We start from the raw sequence: 16,570 nt of genomic DNA on the forward strand, positions 1-16,570 counted from the left end.
TATGTAGAATTCCCCACAATCTGGATGTCTGACTTTCCCCACATTATTAGACTCAGATTAAACATTTTGATAAGAATCTTACACAGGCTAATAGTTCTAAAATATCTGGTCTCATGTACCCTTTATATGCTTAAAAATTATTAGGATCCTAATGAGTTGTTATTTGGATTATATCAATATTTATCATATGAGAAATAAAAACATAATTTTTGAAACCTTTTATTAACTCATTTAAAACAAGCAAACTTATTAGATGTTAATTTTTCAAACCAAAAAATGTAATGACAAAAGTGACATGTTTTACATTTTTATAGGTCATTTAATGTCTGCCTTAATAGAATGCAGCTGTGTCTCATACCTTCGTCTACATTCATCTTTTGCAATATTTTGTTTTGGTTGAAGCATTTGAAGAAAATGTGTCACACAGATGTCTATTTGGAAAACGGAGGAGTACTTTAATTGTCTTTTCAGATTTGACAAGTAGAGGTCATTTCATTAAGGATTCCAAAAGGATGATTTTCTACTATTATTCCTTCTAATTTTATCAGCTATAAATCTTTTTTTTTTAATAGTTCTTTCTCTCTTCCAAAAGTAATTTGATAATCTTAAAATATAATTTTGGCTGGAAGGCTTATTAGATGTTTAATTGTCTCCCTTTATTTATCAATTTTTAAAGTAGTGAGTTTGTACCTTAGTAGCCTCCAATAGTTTCTAGTGAATTAATTCATTTTGTTTCTTTCCTTTTTTTTCTTACATATTATATGTACTCGTGGTTTTTTTATATACTCAGTGTGTTTTAATCGTTTAAACTAAATTATTTTTAATGTTCAAATTGTCTTATCTTTGGTCAGTGTGTCTCAGACAATTTTATTAGCTCTCAATAACACCAAATTCTAGCACAACAAAGTAACCCAAGCTCAACTTGTCCATTTCCAGTCCCAGCCATGTCCCCAAGGAGCCCTGTCTTATGCAAAGGGCTGAGGTCCCAGAGAACCTCAGGTTTAGGACTTAGGTGCTGTCTGGTGGTGGCCGACCAGTGAAGTTTAATGCCCCACTGGCTGCTGTCAGTGAAGTTGTCCGGTTAAGTCTCATCTGGCCTGCTAATGGGTGACATTAGGGGCTGCTGGCCAGTGCTATTGTTTTGCTGCCAGCCAGACTTTCCCAAGACAAGGTTTTATAGAGTACAGAAAACAGTAAAACAGGGCCAGTAGGGGGGTGGGAGGCAGATCGCCCATGAGCAAGCTGTGTAAGATCAAAACACTGGCCATTTACAATCCAAGTTCACATCTAGAAGCACTTCCTCTATGGCCTTCCTTAGACTGAGTCACTGCCGAGGTCTCACAGTCCGCTTATAGGTGGCCTTCACTACATTTCCACAGGGTGAAGGAGGAGTTGGGCATGGGAAGGGGCTCATGTTCCCAGTTACCATACACCCTGGCTCCTTTTATTTATTTTAAAAAATATATATTTTATTGATTTTTTACAGAGAGGAAGAGAGAGGGATAGAGTTAGAAACATCGATGAGAGAGGCACATTGATCAGCTGCTTCCTGCACACCCCCTACTGGGGATGTGCCCGCAACCAAGGTACATGCCCTTGACTGGAATCGAACCTGGGACCTTTCAGTCCACAGGCCAATGCTCTACCCACTGAGCCAAACCGGTTAGGGCCACCCTGGCTCCTTTTAGATAAAAATGTGCCCTAACCGGTTTGGCTCAGTGGATAGAGCGTCAGCCTGAGGACTGAAAGGTCCCAGGTTCGATTCCAGTCAAGGGCATGTACCTTGGTTGCAGGCTCATCCCCAGTAGTGGGTGTGCAGGAGGCAGCTGGTCGATGTTTCTAACTCTCTATCCCTCTCCCTTCGTCTCTGTAAAAAATCAATAAAATGTATTTTTTTTTAAAAAAAGTAAATGTTAGACATGACAATCTGGATGCAGCATTTATTGCTGCTATGGTATTCTTTACTTTGGGGCATTTTCAATAGGCAGTATCAGCAATTGTAATGGCGTTTCAAGTAGATAAAAGGGATTATTTTTAAAAAAAAAACAGTGTTGGGACATATTTGACAAAAAATAAATACTTGTTGAATGAATGGGATTTTGTGAAACTGTACATTCACTTAACAAATATTAAAAAATAGGTATTATGTACCCTGTACAGATAGATTGGAAGGAAACATGAAAACGAAAATAGTGGCATGCTAATGAGATTGTAGATAATTTTCTGTTTTGAATTTCTTAAATTGGGTACAAAATGCTTCTGATACAATTTATCAAATAAAAAACGTAACCAGATAATTGCTACATTCTTTTTTGTATATACTGAATTTGACCTACCTGCAGAGAGATGGTCAGAGCTCAGGATGAGATGGGCCATGAGAAGATGATGAAACTACCCACACAGTGTATAAGAGTGGAATACAACATAAAAGGAGGGGCAAAGGAAGAGGGATTGGCAAAGGGAACTTAGAAGGCACGGTTGGAAAGACAGATGAAGAGTCATAAGAGTCCTGCCCTCCTCCTCAACCCTCCAAAAAAGGAAGGGGGCAGGTGGGGAGAGAAACTGCCAGTGGCAAGTTATATGGAATGTCAAGAAAAAATCCACAGTATTTAGGAATGAAGACGCCTTTGGTGATGTTAAGCCATGATATAAGGATAGTGAAGAGTGGCTACTTTATAAACCAAATTACAGTGTGCTGAGGAGTAAAGAAGGTTGGGTAATTAGAAAGTCAAATGAAGATGACTTCTTCAACAACTTAGATGACAAAGAGAGGGATAGAGTCAGGGAGAATTTAGAATGAGACAGAACTCCTTTCTCTGTTTCTCTCTCTCTCTCTCTCTCTCTCTCTCTCTCTCTCTCTCTCTGCTGGAATTTTTGGAATGAAAAACTTGAGGACATCCCTGCACAGGGAGAGACAGAAATATTTTCAAAGAGAATAGGGGAAATTGATGGGAAAGATTTGAAAGCAGGCAGGAAAGAATGGTTTCAGGTACAGAAACTAAGAGCCCTGGTAAAGGTGCACTCTTTCTCTGAGGCATTGGAGAAGGAGGTACTGTTAAAAATCATTTAAGAAGCAGAAATGAGACAAGTCTGCAGCATTCCAGCTGTCGAGATTTCAGGCTCTTTTTCTGGGTATGTGTGACTTAGGAGCAGAGATAGGACAGTATGCTTCCAAACCATAATTACACCCATGAGCACTGTTTGTCTAAGTTTGTTCTTTATATATGATGGAAAATATTGTTTTCCTGTTTTCTGTTCTCTGGTGAGAAACCAGTTTAGATGAATGATAGATAGATAGATGATAGATGGATGGATAGATAGATAGATAGATAGATAGATAGATAGATAGATAGATAGATAAAAGAAGGAAGGAAGGAAGGAAGGGAGGGAGGGAGGGAGGGAGGGAGGGAGGGAGGGAGGGAGGGAATAGGGAGGGAATAGGGAGGGAGGGAGGAAGGGAACGGGGAGGGAGGGAGGGAAGGAGAGAAAGAAAGAATTCATGGTACTTAACATGACCCAAGCCATCTTATAAAGCAAGCCGACTGCCAGTTCACCCTGAAAGGGGTGGGTCTGTATCACCTAAAGGGATTATTCTTACATTGGTAAGTGAGGCCATTAAGTCCTTTACTACTTTGGTTTATTCAGCTCTTACTAAGTGCCTAATATGTGGCTCAAACCACCTGTGTTAGCACGTGCCACTTGGCTCTTTACAACAAGCCCCATGGACTTTTCAGCGAGATGTACCATCTTGCCGTTGCCCAAAACTGCTTCTGTCTGTAAGTTCCCTTAAAAATTTGGAATTCTGGAGTTGTTAGCCTCTTTAAGTCTCTCAGCACAGCTCAGGATTCCTAATATAGAGAATAAAATAGTATGTGTGTAATATGTGAACATAATTTCGTGGAAGAATATCTTTTTAAGAAAAGACCACTTGTTCTTTGCCAAAAATGCCCATACCCAGAACCATTTTATTATTGGCTGTCTCATAGACATGGCCTTTTGCATTTTGCCATTTGAGCATATCCTGTCCCTCTCTTGATTAAGCACACGTTTAAGGTACCACCGTGTTCTTTTACTACAAACTTCGGCCAGAAGAGTGAATCTGATTTTAACGTCAACTAATATAAAATACTATAGGAAAATCCCTTAATATTAAAAATTTATTTTTCACATTTAAGAAGTGTAAGTAAGCTAATGTTATTAAAATACTCATGTCTGTTTTATAGGAATTTGTCAGAAAATAAGGAGTGACAAAGAAGTAAATTATCCAGTTAGTTAATATTTACATGTCTAAGCTAACAAGTTATTTTTTTTCATTTTTGTTCAATCTAAATTAGATTGTTCCATGCCTCATTAAGTAGAACACGTTCTTGATTTAGAAAATCATCATTGTTGGATATTAAATTCATATTGTGGACCTTTTGGAGGTTAAAATAGTTTCCCTGACATAAAAGGATCCCAGGGTCACGTATCCATGTTTCTTCTATAATTTTTCTGTCTTCTCCTTCATTGAGTACTTCTCATTGTTTTAAATTGTTCTCCATTTATCATTATTTCTATTCACCTTGTTTTCTAAACTTTGGCCAAAATAAACCAGGTGACCAAGTCATTACAATTGGTGACATTCTTTACACGCTATTCATAATCATTAGACCCTTTAAAAGTGAACTACCTCCAGGATTTTTCAATAGAATTAAACATAGGTTTATACAAAATTAGTCTAAAGACTTATTTATTTTTTTAGTCTGAATCTGTTTCCTTGAATGTTTAGATCTTAGAAAAAAAATGGGGGGGGGGGCGGGCAGTTTACTAGAGTTTGATTGTTTTATATAACTAATGCTTATCAGCAACTTGAAATGCCAGAAAGGTCTAAGGGCATTCTGATGATACACAAATCTTGAAGAAAAGATTTTTAAAGAGCCGTGAAATGTATTTCTAAGCTATGCTCACCTCAGTGAGGCTCCTGCAGGCACAGGTAAAGTCCGGAGCAGGCACGGAGCATTACCCATGTTCAGTGATGCAAGCAAGAGGCTGGCTGAGACAGCCATGCACTTGCTGATGTGTACTTATCTTCTTTTTCAGTTGTCATTGCAGAAAGTTTCCATTGCTCTTTAGACATTGTAAATAATTTTTACCTTTTTCTACTTTAGGACAGCATAATTATTTATGTGCTGGAAGAAATGACTGCATCGTTGATAAAATCCGCAGGAAAAACTGCCCCGCATGTCGCCTTAGAAAGTGCTGTCAGGCCGGCATGGTCCTTGGAGGTAATGTTGATGTTTTCATCACCAGGATACTGATATGTACCCTATACAACTGTGGGTCAGAAAATTCTAATTTTCTCATTCATCTTTGTTCTTTCTTTGCTTTTTCTATCTTGATTATTGTTGTCCGAATGAAGCAACCAATACTATCCCATTAACTGTATAGATTCCCAGCATATTAAGGTCTTATGAGAAGTAATAAACCTCCATTTGTCTATATTGCTTATAAATATACTAGGGGCCTGGTGCACAAAATTCGTGCACTGGGTGTGTGTGGGGGGGGGAGTGTCCCTCAGCCCAGCCTGCCCCCTCTCATATACTGGGAGCCCTCAGGCATTGACCCCCATCACCCTCCAATCGTAGGATCGGCCCCTTGCCCAGGCCTGATACCTCTGGCCTAGGCGTCGGGCCCAGGCAGCGGGGACCTGCAGTGGCAGTGGCCCTGCGATCGTGGGCTTCGCTTTAGGCCCAGGCAAGGGGCCCCTAGCTCCTGGGACTGCCAGCTTCGAATGTGCCCAGCTCCCATCGCTGGCTCCACCCCTACTTCCTGCTATCACTGGCCAGGGCGGAAAAGGCACCTGATTCTCTGATCATGGCTTGGGGGCAGGGCAAAGGCGGCCCCAGGGCCGCCTTTGCCCTGCCCCCCAGCTCTTAGCTCCCTCCTGGGTTTCCGATCACTGTCAGTGGCAGGGGGCTTCTTCCTGCTTTCCCTTTCGCCTCCCTGCATTGTGCCTACATATGCAAATTAACCGCCATCTTGTTGACAGTTAACTGCCAATCTTAGTTGGCAGTTAATTTGCATATAGCCCTGATTAGCCAATGAAAAGGGTATCGTCGTACGCCAATTACCATTTTTCTCTTTTATTAGTGTTGATGTTATGGCCTGGCCGGTGTAGCTCAGAGTTTGAGCATCAAGCCAGGAGAACCAAGAGTCCACTGGTTCAATTCCCAGTCAGGGAATGTGCCCAGGTTGCGGGCTTGATCCCCTGTGGGGGGCGTGCGGGAAGCAGCGAATCGAAGATGTTCCTCTCTCATTATGGATGATTCTATGTCTCTATCCCTCTCCCTTCCACTCTTTGGAAAAAAAATCAATAAAATATATTTTAAAATATATATTTATATACATATATATACACATATGTATATGTGTGTGTGTGTATATATTGTACACACATTAAGTGTAATATGAGTTGGAGTCTTAGCACTGCATTTATTGCCTGCATGACCTTGAGTAAGTCACCAACCTGTTCTGGGCATCAGCCTCCAAAAATGTGAGCACTGAAGCCCCTTCCAGACCAAAAGCTGAGTCTGTGAATTCAGAACATTAATTTCCATCCCTCTCACTCCCCATCAACCCCTCCCTATTCTCTTTATGTAACTGTATGTTGAGCCCTTATACGTACCAGGTACTGTCTTAAGTCCTGGAGTATAGCACCAAACCAAATGGACCAAATCCCTGGCCTTGTGGTGCCTACATTTGGGGTAGAGGGGCAGAGGGGAGGAAGAGCAATAAATATATATATCAAAGGATAATAGATGCTGTGGAAAATGGTAAGCAGGATAAATTAATAGAGAATATCAGGGAGAGGAGTCACTCCTGAAAACGTTTTTTTATTAATATAGTATTTATTTCACTTAGCTATTTCCTAAGCAATGTTTCTGCAATTCCAAGTTTGGTGTGGTAGTTATAAATTTTCTAAAACACAGTTTAAATATAACTTTAAATATATATTCAATATACCACCTAAACACAGCTAATGTACTATGAATGGTTGGTGTTACCTTCTGGAAAAGAGTGTATTAGTGCCAATATTTTTTTAGTGTGAAGTACCTGCTTAATTCTGTCCCTGCTGCCCTTGAATGTGGTACAGCCTGATCCATAATAAAATAATTATCAAACAGAAAGGTGACTTAAGAGAAGTACCAAACATTGCTAGCAAATAGAAAAAGGAAAAAATTAATTCTATCTGAGGGAGTAGGCAAAAGCTTCAGAGAGGAGATTCTCAAAGAATGAATAGAAAGTTTATAAGTGGAAAAGGAGAAAGGAATTTACAATATTTAGGACACAGAAAGAGTGTTTGGAGAAGGAAAAGGGGAAGTGGTCTCAAATAGTGCTTTCCACTTTGAGGAAGGGTGCTATCTCTTGAGGTAGCTTCCAATCCATAATTGCATTTGTTTTAATCGTCCTACTGTTATAATGGAAAAGTGATTAAAAATGAGCAAAGTCAAATGATGAAACACATAGTCACGGATAACCTGGGTTTCATTTAGAAGAGAGACTCTGGTTCCAGTCAGAAACAAGACAAACCGTAAGAAATAGAGTTACAAGAAGAAGAGAGCTTCAGAGAAAACTCAGAACTGGGATGAAAGGGAAGGATTTCACTAGGGGTGTGGACTAAAGTAACATCAGAGCAGTGTCGCCAGCAAGACCTCCTTAGTGCAAAGCTGTATTAATTGACTTCAGTTTTCTTCTTCCTCATAAGGGCAGAACTGGTTCCATTGTAGGGCTGAGTTTAACTCAGAGCTAAACAGCCCCATCCTCAGAGATCAGAATGGGAAATAGTCAGAAATATGAGCAATTAGTTATCTCTGTCCAGTCATTCTGTGCTTAGTTTTGTTGTTTTCCCATCACTTTCCCAAGGTCCTGTGTTGCCATCCTGAAGCCCAGTTCTCCTGAAATCTTATGAATATTTTTCCCCTTGCATAATTAGTCAATGAACCACCTTTTATGAGGTGACCAAAAAATTAGTTACCCAACCAGGACACTGCCGAGAATGAGGTGGAACACTATCAATAATTAAAATTGGGATAACACATGTAAACCGAGACTTTCCTAGGCTAATTGGACCATAGGACAACCCCCCCATTTTTCCCATTGAAAGATACAAACATGTTCTGGCCAAAATGAATACCTAAATTTCTGGGGATGTAGACGAAATAGTCAAATGTTTAATTATACAGTATTTAACATATTAATATGTTAGTTTCATTAGACACAAATATAAAGATCTGTTGATTTAGAAGTATTGCGTTTCATGAACATTTTATTCAAACTAATTTTACAAACCGTTGGCAGCAGGGCCCTTGCTTCAGTAGAGCTGCTAATTATTCTTTAGAGTTCATCATTTTGTCTAAGATGTTTGATTTGTAGCGCTTTTTGAATTAATGTAAATCTCACCTAAGCCAAAAATACCCATTCACATAATATAAAAGTTTTAATATTTGCCCTATAATAGGTACTATTTTTGATTCTCCATAATATAACAATTTGCTACATTATTAGAAAATATATTAAGCCCACTAAAAATATTTTTTAAAATAAACACTGATGTCTCTGTCGCTCAATTTTTAATAGATTGTTTTTTATATTTTTAAAATTGTTATTATATTTTATAAAGAATAAGATATTACAAACATTTTGAAGCTTCTGGTATGTTCTATCCTGAACCCATTAGATTCATTTCTCCCTCACAGATCACTTTACTAAATTACTGTTTGATATCTTCATACTTGTAACTCATTTGTATGAATTTTTAGGTAATACAGTATCCTATCTAATAAAAGAGAAACATGGTAATTAGCCATACATCCGCTACCCTTCCCATTGGCTAATCAGGGCAATATGCAAATTAACTGCCAGCCAAGATGGCAGCCGGCAGCCAGGCAGCTTGAAGCGAACATGAGGCTTGCTTGCTTCAGTGACGAAGGATTCCAACATTCCCTGCCTGCCGCTGCCAGCCTCTGAGCTTGCAGTTTGAAACATTGTTACAAATACAGAAGCTAAACAAAACCCCAGAAAACTGCTTTCAGCCAGCCGGGATCTCAGAGCTGGAGTTGAAACAGTGTTTCGATTATAGAACCCAAACAAACCAGATACCTGCTTTCAGCAGCCCAGGCCTAAGAGCTGGAGCCAAGCCTCAGAGCTAAAGCTGGCCCAGATAAAAAAATAAAAGAAAAAAATGAGCGGTTGGGAGCTTCAGTCACCCACCAGCCTGAAAACAGCCCTCAGCCCCTCACCCAGACTGGCCAGGCACCCCAGTGGGGACCCCCACCCTGATCCAGGACACCCTTCAGGGCAAACCAGCCAGCCCCCACCCGTGCACCAGGAATCTATCCTATATAGTAAAAGGGTAATATGCCTCCCAGCACCAGGATCAGCAGAGCCGCGAGGCCTCCCGGCCCTGGGATCAGCGTGACAGGGGGCAGTGCCCAAACCCCCTGATTGCCCTGCAGCTCTGTGTGTGACAGGGGGTGGGGCCACAACCTCCCTATCCGCCCTGCTCTGTTCGTGACAGGGGAAGGCGCCCCAACCCCCTGATCAGCCCTGCTCTGTGCCTGATAGGGGGGAGCTCCCCAACCCCCTCATTGACCCTGCTCTGTGCGTGACAGGGTACGGATCCCCAACCCCCTTGATGGGCCCTGCTCTGTGCGTGACAGGGGGCAGCGCCCAACCCTCTGATTGGCCCTGCTCTGTGTGTGACAGGGGGTGGCGCTGCAACCTCCCCATCGACCCTGCCTTGAGTGTGACAGGGGGCGGTGCCCCAACCCCCCAATTGGCCCTACCCTGAGCATGACTGAGGGTGGCATCACAACCTCCCAATCCGCCCTGCTCTGTGCATGACAGGGGGCGGCGCCCCAACTCCCCAATCGGCCCTGCTCTGAGCCCAACCAGGGGCTGCACCTAGGGATTGGGCCTGCCCTCTACCACCCGGGAGCAGGCCTAAGCCAGCAGGTCGTTATCTCCAGAGGGGTCCCAGACTGCGAGAGGGCACAGGCCGGACTGAGGGACCCTCCTCCCCCCCCAGTGAACAAATTTTTGTGCACCGGGCCTCTAGTTTTTATATAATCACACATGTCAATAGTCTCCCTTTATATTCTTTTCTACCTGAAATCATAAAGATAATCTACAAAAAAATCATCTAAAGGCTTAAGTTTTTCACATCAATGTCCTTAACCTGTCTACAAGTGTTGTTGTTTTTTTATGTAGAAAGGCAGGAATATAACTTTATTTTATTTTCCATATGAATAACCAGTTGCCAATACATTTATTGACACAATGGTCTTAAAATTTTGGTAGTGCACTCCTATCTAAGTAAAATGTTCAATCTCTATCCCCAACATAAGTCTGTTTACAAGTAAATGAGACATAATCACTACTATCAACTTATATTACATGTTGTGATGCTTAATTTCTTATTTTCTTACTAAACATATGAATAGTATTGTAATATTTTTCTAACAATACATTAATTACAAATTCCACTGGAATTTGTAGTGCCACCTCTGTTATATCTCAAATTTCCATATATGTTTGCTTCCCTTCATGGTTTCTCTATCCACTATAACTTTTTGGGCTACAGAATATGAGTTGTGTAGTGAAGTTGTTGTACTCTTCTCCTCCATTGTATACCCCTGCAACACTACCACACTATCTGAAATAATATAAATTTATACATCTTGAAAGCTGGTTATAATTCTCCCTAAGTTATATTTCTTCAAAATTGTCTTTTCTAGACTCTCTGAGTTATTCTTTTAAAGTAATGCTTAAAAGGATTATTCACTATAGCATCTAACACAAAAAAACACGAGCTCTTACCCTTAGGATTAGATATATAACAAATTTCTTTGCCTCTTCCCCCCCCCCTCAGATAATCTGTACAAACTTTACAAACTACCACTGATAGAAGTTATTTCAGGTAAACTTGTCTTCTCTAAACAACATATGGTCACTGAAAATAATTTAGAGCATTCGAAATATAGATGGCTCATAAGGACTAGTATATAATGCAGTGTCATTTGAGGGATAAGTCTGCAATAAAAAAAATAAAAGCCCTTACTCTATTCCAGGCTTATATGAAAAAGAAATGGATTCAATTCTAGTTTTATCTTGTGATCAGCCTCACAAACTGAGAAATATAAATATGGGGCATTTATTTCATAAGTAGATTTTCACAGAGGTTTATTACAGAGAAGCTGGCAAAACACTCTGATATGCCACGGTCCTGCTACTGTTCTGCCTGGGAGAGTCAGTGGCAAAAGACTAGTCCAGTTCTGATAAACCAGGAAGAAGGTAGTCAGTTCATAGGATTAGATTCTAATTGTTAGTCCTGTACTAAATTTCTGGAGTGGGGTGTGTGGGGGTAGATTTGTGGTCTACTGAGAATGAAAGCCTTTCTGGAAATGATAATCAGCGTTTCTCATGGTTGGACTCTTCCATAATTAGAAGAATTTCTCTGAAATAATAATTGCTTACTACTGAAAATGGAGCCCAGGTCCTATTCCCTTCCCCCATCCCTCCCTTTTCCTCCCTTCCTGTTTATCACTCCTCCTTGAGATTTCTCATTTCTGATATAGAAATCATTTGAATAGCAAAAGATGAAAGAGGAGAAAACACTAAAAATAATTTTAAAGATTTAATAAAACACTATGGTAGAATATCAGAGGTCAAAATATCAATGTTTTTTGATGTCACCATGTAGATTTTGCAGTTTGCTCTTCATGGGCTTCAACACCTACGTTCTTATTATAAGAATTATGTCTGAGTTATTTGGCCTCTTAGTTGCATATGATTCTTGTTTTTAATGAATCACTTCCCTTACCTTCACCAGGTCACAGTGAACTTTTGCATTTTGTTTATGGCTGTATAATACTTGAGCAGGAAAGATAGTTACACCCTGGAAGATGGCAATATATCTTCTAATTAAATGCCCCACTTCTAACTTCTTCCCTTTAAAAACATTTTTCGTGTAATGACTCACTTTTTTTTTTTAATGAATACAGCGCTATGTTTTGCATTCGTGGTAGAAATGCTAAACTATCATAAAGGTAACTAGCTCTTTCAAAAATAAGTAGCTTTCTACATAAAGGAATGATTAAGTGCATAGTTATGTTTGCTGACATTTTTTTTTTAAAAAGCTGGAGACTATTTTTATAGGTTTGTTTATTTTATTTTATTTTATTTTGGTAGAGAGCGTTATCCTTCAATTGTAAAAGGTTATGTTAGAAATCCAGTTTCCCGCCTTCCCCCTCCTACATCTAGATTCACCCCCAATTCTCTTAGCAAAGAGAGTAACTTTTGGGGCTACAAAGTAAGGTTACTAGTGTATAGTAAAGTTTTGTGTATTTTTTCTCCTCTTATACTTGAAGCCAATAAAGCCTCAATTCCTTTTCTGAAGGATTCAAAAACTCTTGATTTGGGACACTCAACAGTACCTTTTTGGGGAAGTACAAGGTTAGTTTCTGCCTTTAATTACTACAAAAACTGAATTATCTGCTCTCTCTTTAATGCAGGAATTGCTGTGAGTGTTGCCTGACACCTACCTCTTTAGATTTCTCACCGTCCTCTCATGAGCATCTCCTTTTCTACCCAATCCCTTTGAATCAGCACCCCCCAGAGACAGTACCCCTCACACTGCTCCCCAGGTCCTGCATTGAAGCCTCCAGCCAGACAAATAATGTCTTCTGGTCACTGTCTGATTGCCCACCCTAAATGCCATTCCACACAACCGGAATAGGGCTATTCTTTAGAATATGCATTCTTACTTTGTTGCTTAAAGCTACTGCTATAGGGTTTGTCAGAGCATGGTCCCAATGGACCAATCCCAGCAACATCTTTCTTTTGCTAATTCAAAGTAATAGCATGTAACTGGACATAATTTCTGACAGATAATGTTGGGATAATTGCCTGTAAATCTACCCCATCTGCAGTGATTCTTATTATGAACCTCATGTCAAAGGATTTGCCCCATTCCTTAATTACCTGCTGATCTCTACCCTCTATTTCCTCATCCGATTCCCAGAAAGCCTTCTGGCTGCCATAAAACTTACATTTTAATATCCAACATAATATTTTCCCTTTGTCTCTACACAACAGGTCACATCAACACCTTATGTCACCCAACATAAACACATTTTTCCAGAAGTAAAAATAAACAGCAGAAAGGCCATGGCAAAGTAAACAGCACTCATTTCAGAACACTTATTCTGATTAGTAATCATTATTATTTTATTCAGTGTAATAGCTTTTTCTACGTGTTCACCTATTTGTTTGCTCAGTTTTTTTCATCTCAACCCTTTATTTCATTTCCTTATTTTTAAAATAAATTGTTTTATAAGTTCCTTCTGTGGATATTTTTTTAATGATAAACTCATTTTTTTTCAATGAAAATACCTTTATTTCAACCTAATTTTTTAATCATGATTTTGCTGATCATGAAATTTCAGACTGACTTTTTTCCTCCATATCTATCTCCTGGCTTGTATCTTTTTTTTTTTTTTTTTTAAGAACTCTCCTGTAGATCTAATAGTTGTTTTTTTTTTTTTTAAGGCAATATTTTCCGTATATTTGTGTAAAATGTTTTTAGACTTAGTTCTCCAATTTTACTAAATATAACCGGTTATAAATTTAGTTTTATTTCTACTTGGAAATCATGATTTTCTAAATCAGAGATTGTATTTTTCATAGATACCAGGAGGATCAAAACCATCCCAGTAGTCTTCAAATATTGTTTCCCTTCATTGCCTCTTTCTGCCTCCAGAAGATTTATGAGACAGTATTAGGTTAGCCCATTTATCTTCCATATCTCTTTGTCCTGTTTAATATTACCCATATTACCTGTCTGTGTAATTTAGTCTGTTCTTTCTTCCAGTTCACTCTAGTGATGGTATTTTTAAAAGACATCCTACTTGGTTCTTTTATAAATTTGTCTATTACTTTTTATTAGCCATTCCCTTTCTTATTTTTATTCTTTATCATACATCTTTAATAATTATAAACATACTTATTACAAATATTTGTATCCAGTAATTCCAAAATCCCATAATTAAGGATCTAGGTGTGGCATTGTGGTGTTGTGGTAGGTATAAAATAAAATTTTAAAAAAGGGCATTGTTTATTTATAGGGTTTCCCAATGATTGTGGTGTAAATATTCTCTTATATAAATTTCAGGTTACCAATGGTTTAACAACTGGTTTTAAAAATTTCTGGAAAAAAAATATATAAAATTCTGAATACTTAATAACTTTTTACAAGTCAGTATGAACAAATCCAGCACACTGTTTATTGTTTCTGCTACTTCTCACTCATTGTGTCCTTTATAATTTTGGATGTTAAACTTATGTTTGGCAAAGTTTAATATTTTTTTTGAAACATGACTGGTCTCAATTGAGAGAGTTTCTCTCCAAAGATAATTTTTATTTTATTTTTCCGGGCACCTTAGGGATTTCATCAGTGAAGGACCATTTCTCATATTTACTTTAAATTTAGGTTTCCCATACCTTGCTGGTAGAATAATTTCAAACTACACATCTGGATGATGGAGGCCTATACTTAAGAATAATCAGAGAAGACTTTTTTCCATATTGAGTCAAGGATAAAATAGACATGATACCTTCTCATGTCCCTTTGTCAGGGGTTAGAATTGTTCTTCATTTTGGATTCCTAGGTATTTGATGACCTTTTGAGGAGCTTAAATATGTATTTAAAAAGATGTTGCTTATGCTTTACCCATAATTTTTAGGTGTTCTGGAGAAGGGGATTTATAATTTACCTAATCTTGTGCATTGCCTGTAGGAGAAGTTTATAACCATTTTTTGGTCAATTTTAATCAAGTACATTAACTCCACTTTAAAAATTTAAATGTTTCCCTGGCCAGTGTGGCTCAGTTGGTTGTTGTCCAGGGAACTGAAGGGTTGTCGGTTCAGTTCCCAGACAGGGCACAAGTCCAGGTTGCAGGTTCAATCCCTGGTTGGGCACGTATGGGAAGCAACTGATCAATGCTTCTCTCTCACATTGATGTTTCTCTCTCTCTCTCTCCCTCTCCCTCTCCTTCCCTCTCTGTTTAAAATCAACAAGAGTGTGATGTTTTGTTTTTTTTTAATTTAAATGTTATAAATACATTAGAAAAAGATTAAAACATCTCTTTCGGAGATGGTATAGCATTATAATAACCAGTAAGGGTATAAAGTCAGAACAAATGGGTTTTGATTTCAACTTTCCCACTAATAGCTATAGGACTTCACACACACATCTTAACCTTTACACATCTCTACTTCCTTTTCTATTAAGACCATATAGCGAAAGCTATTATAAGGTTAAAAGGAATAATACATCTAAAGTATATAGCACAGTGCTTGGCACTGTGGTTTAGTAAGTGGTGTCTTAAAATACCTTTTATGTCTTGCCATTATTTATGCAAACAGTATCATTGGCACAATAAAGGTTTAACTTTAAAGCAAAACATATTCTTGTATCTTCTAAAATTTTTTCATTATTTGTAGGAACCAGTGCAAAGTAAATGTGTATATCTTAGAATTGCAATTAATTTAAAGAGTCATTTACTATGTTAAATTAAATCAACTAACATATTAGTTGTTGAATGTTGTTATTGTATATATTTATATTTCCAAACAATGTTTCCCATGGGAACATAATATGAAAGAAAACGTGTGTATTTCCACATAGTAGAAAAATTTTCCAAATAATTGAAACTATGACTCAATTGATGTTTTGTTTCTCTTAGAGGAGAATGTCCTATTTGTTTTTATTTCTAGAAGTGCTTTGGTAAGCTGTTTGGGATAAAAGCTATGACCCCAAGAACATGCTGAAGTTGTTAATTTGATCACCAAAGGCAAAAAGGAGAATTTGTGTTGCTTAGGATGGGAGATAGGAGAAGTAAGGTGAAAAAGGTGATGAGAGTAAGATTTTTACTGTGTATACTATGTCTCTTGGCCTCCCAAATATTCATTAAAATTCTGTTAAAAAGTGGAAAATGTGCAGCATGGGCCCCTTTCCCACAAATCCATATGCAACAGCGTTGTCTTTAGGCATATAATCTAACTGGAGAGAAATCCGAGATTTTAATTTTTTTCTTTGTGTTTTTTTTAAAAAATATATTTTATTGGTATTTTACAGAGAGGAAGCGAGAAAGATAGAGAATGAGAAACATCCATGAGAGAGAAACATCGATCAGCAGCATCTTTTATATGTCTGTGGGTCATCTGTATATCCTCTTTGGACAGATGTCTGTTCAGGTCCTTTGCCCATATCTTTTTTTAAATCAGGTTGTTTATTTGTTTTTTTTTTGCTGTGAAATTGTATGAGTTCCTTATATATTTTGGATATTAACCCCAATCAGATATATCATTGCCAAATATTTTCTCCCATTAGTAGGTTGTCTTTTTGTTTTGTTGTTGATTTCCTTCATTGTGTAAAAACTTTTTTCGTTTAATGTAGACTCATTTGTTTATTATTTATTTTGTTTCCTTTGTCTGAAGAAACATATCCAAAAAGATATTACAGACAGCTCTT

General features: G+C 38.2%; 1 protein-coding gene across 1 annotated transcript in view; it reads left to right on the forward strand.

Annotated features, from left to right (window-relative positions):
• Nucleotides 1–16,570, forward strand: part of PGR (progesterone receptor) — a 69,003-nt gene that overhangs the window by 19,291 nt on the left and 33,142 nt on the right. The window contains exon 3 of the mRNA XM_059708072.1: nucleotides 5,148–5,264. Within this exon, the coding sequence (XP_059564055.1) occupies nucleotides 5,148–5,264 (117 nt within the window). The remainder of the gene's footprint in view (nucleotides 1–5,147; nucleotides 5,265–16,570) is intronic.

Source organism: Myotis daubentonii, chromosome 9, assembly GCF_963259705.1.
Source record: "Myotis daubentonii chromosome 9, mMyoDau2.1, whole genome shotgun sequence".
Taxonomy (NCBI): domain Eukaryota; kingdom Metazoa; phylum Chordata; class Mammalia; order Chiroptera; family Vespertilionidae; genus Myotis; species Myotis daubentonii.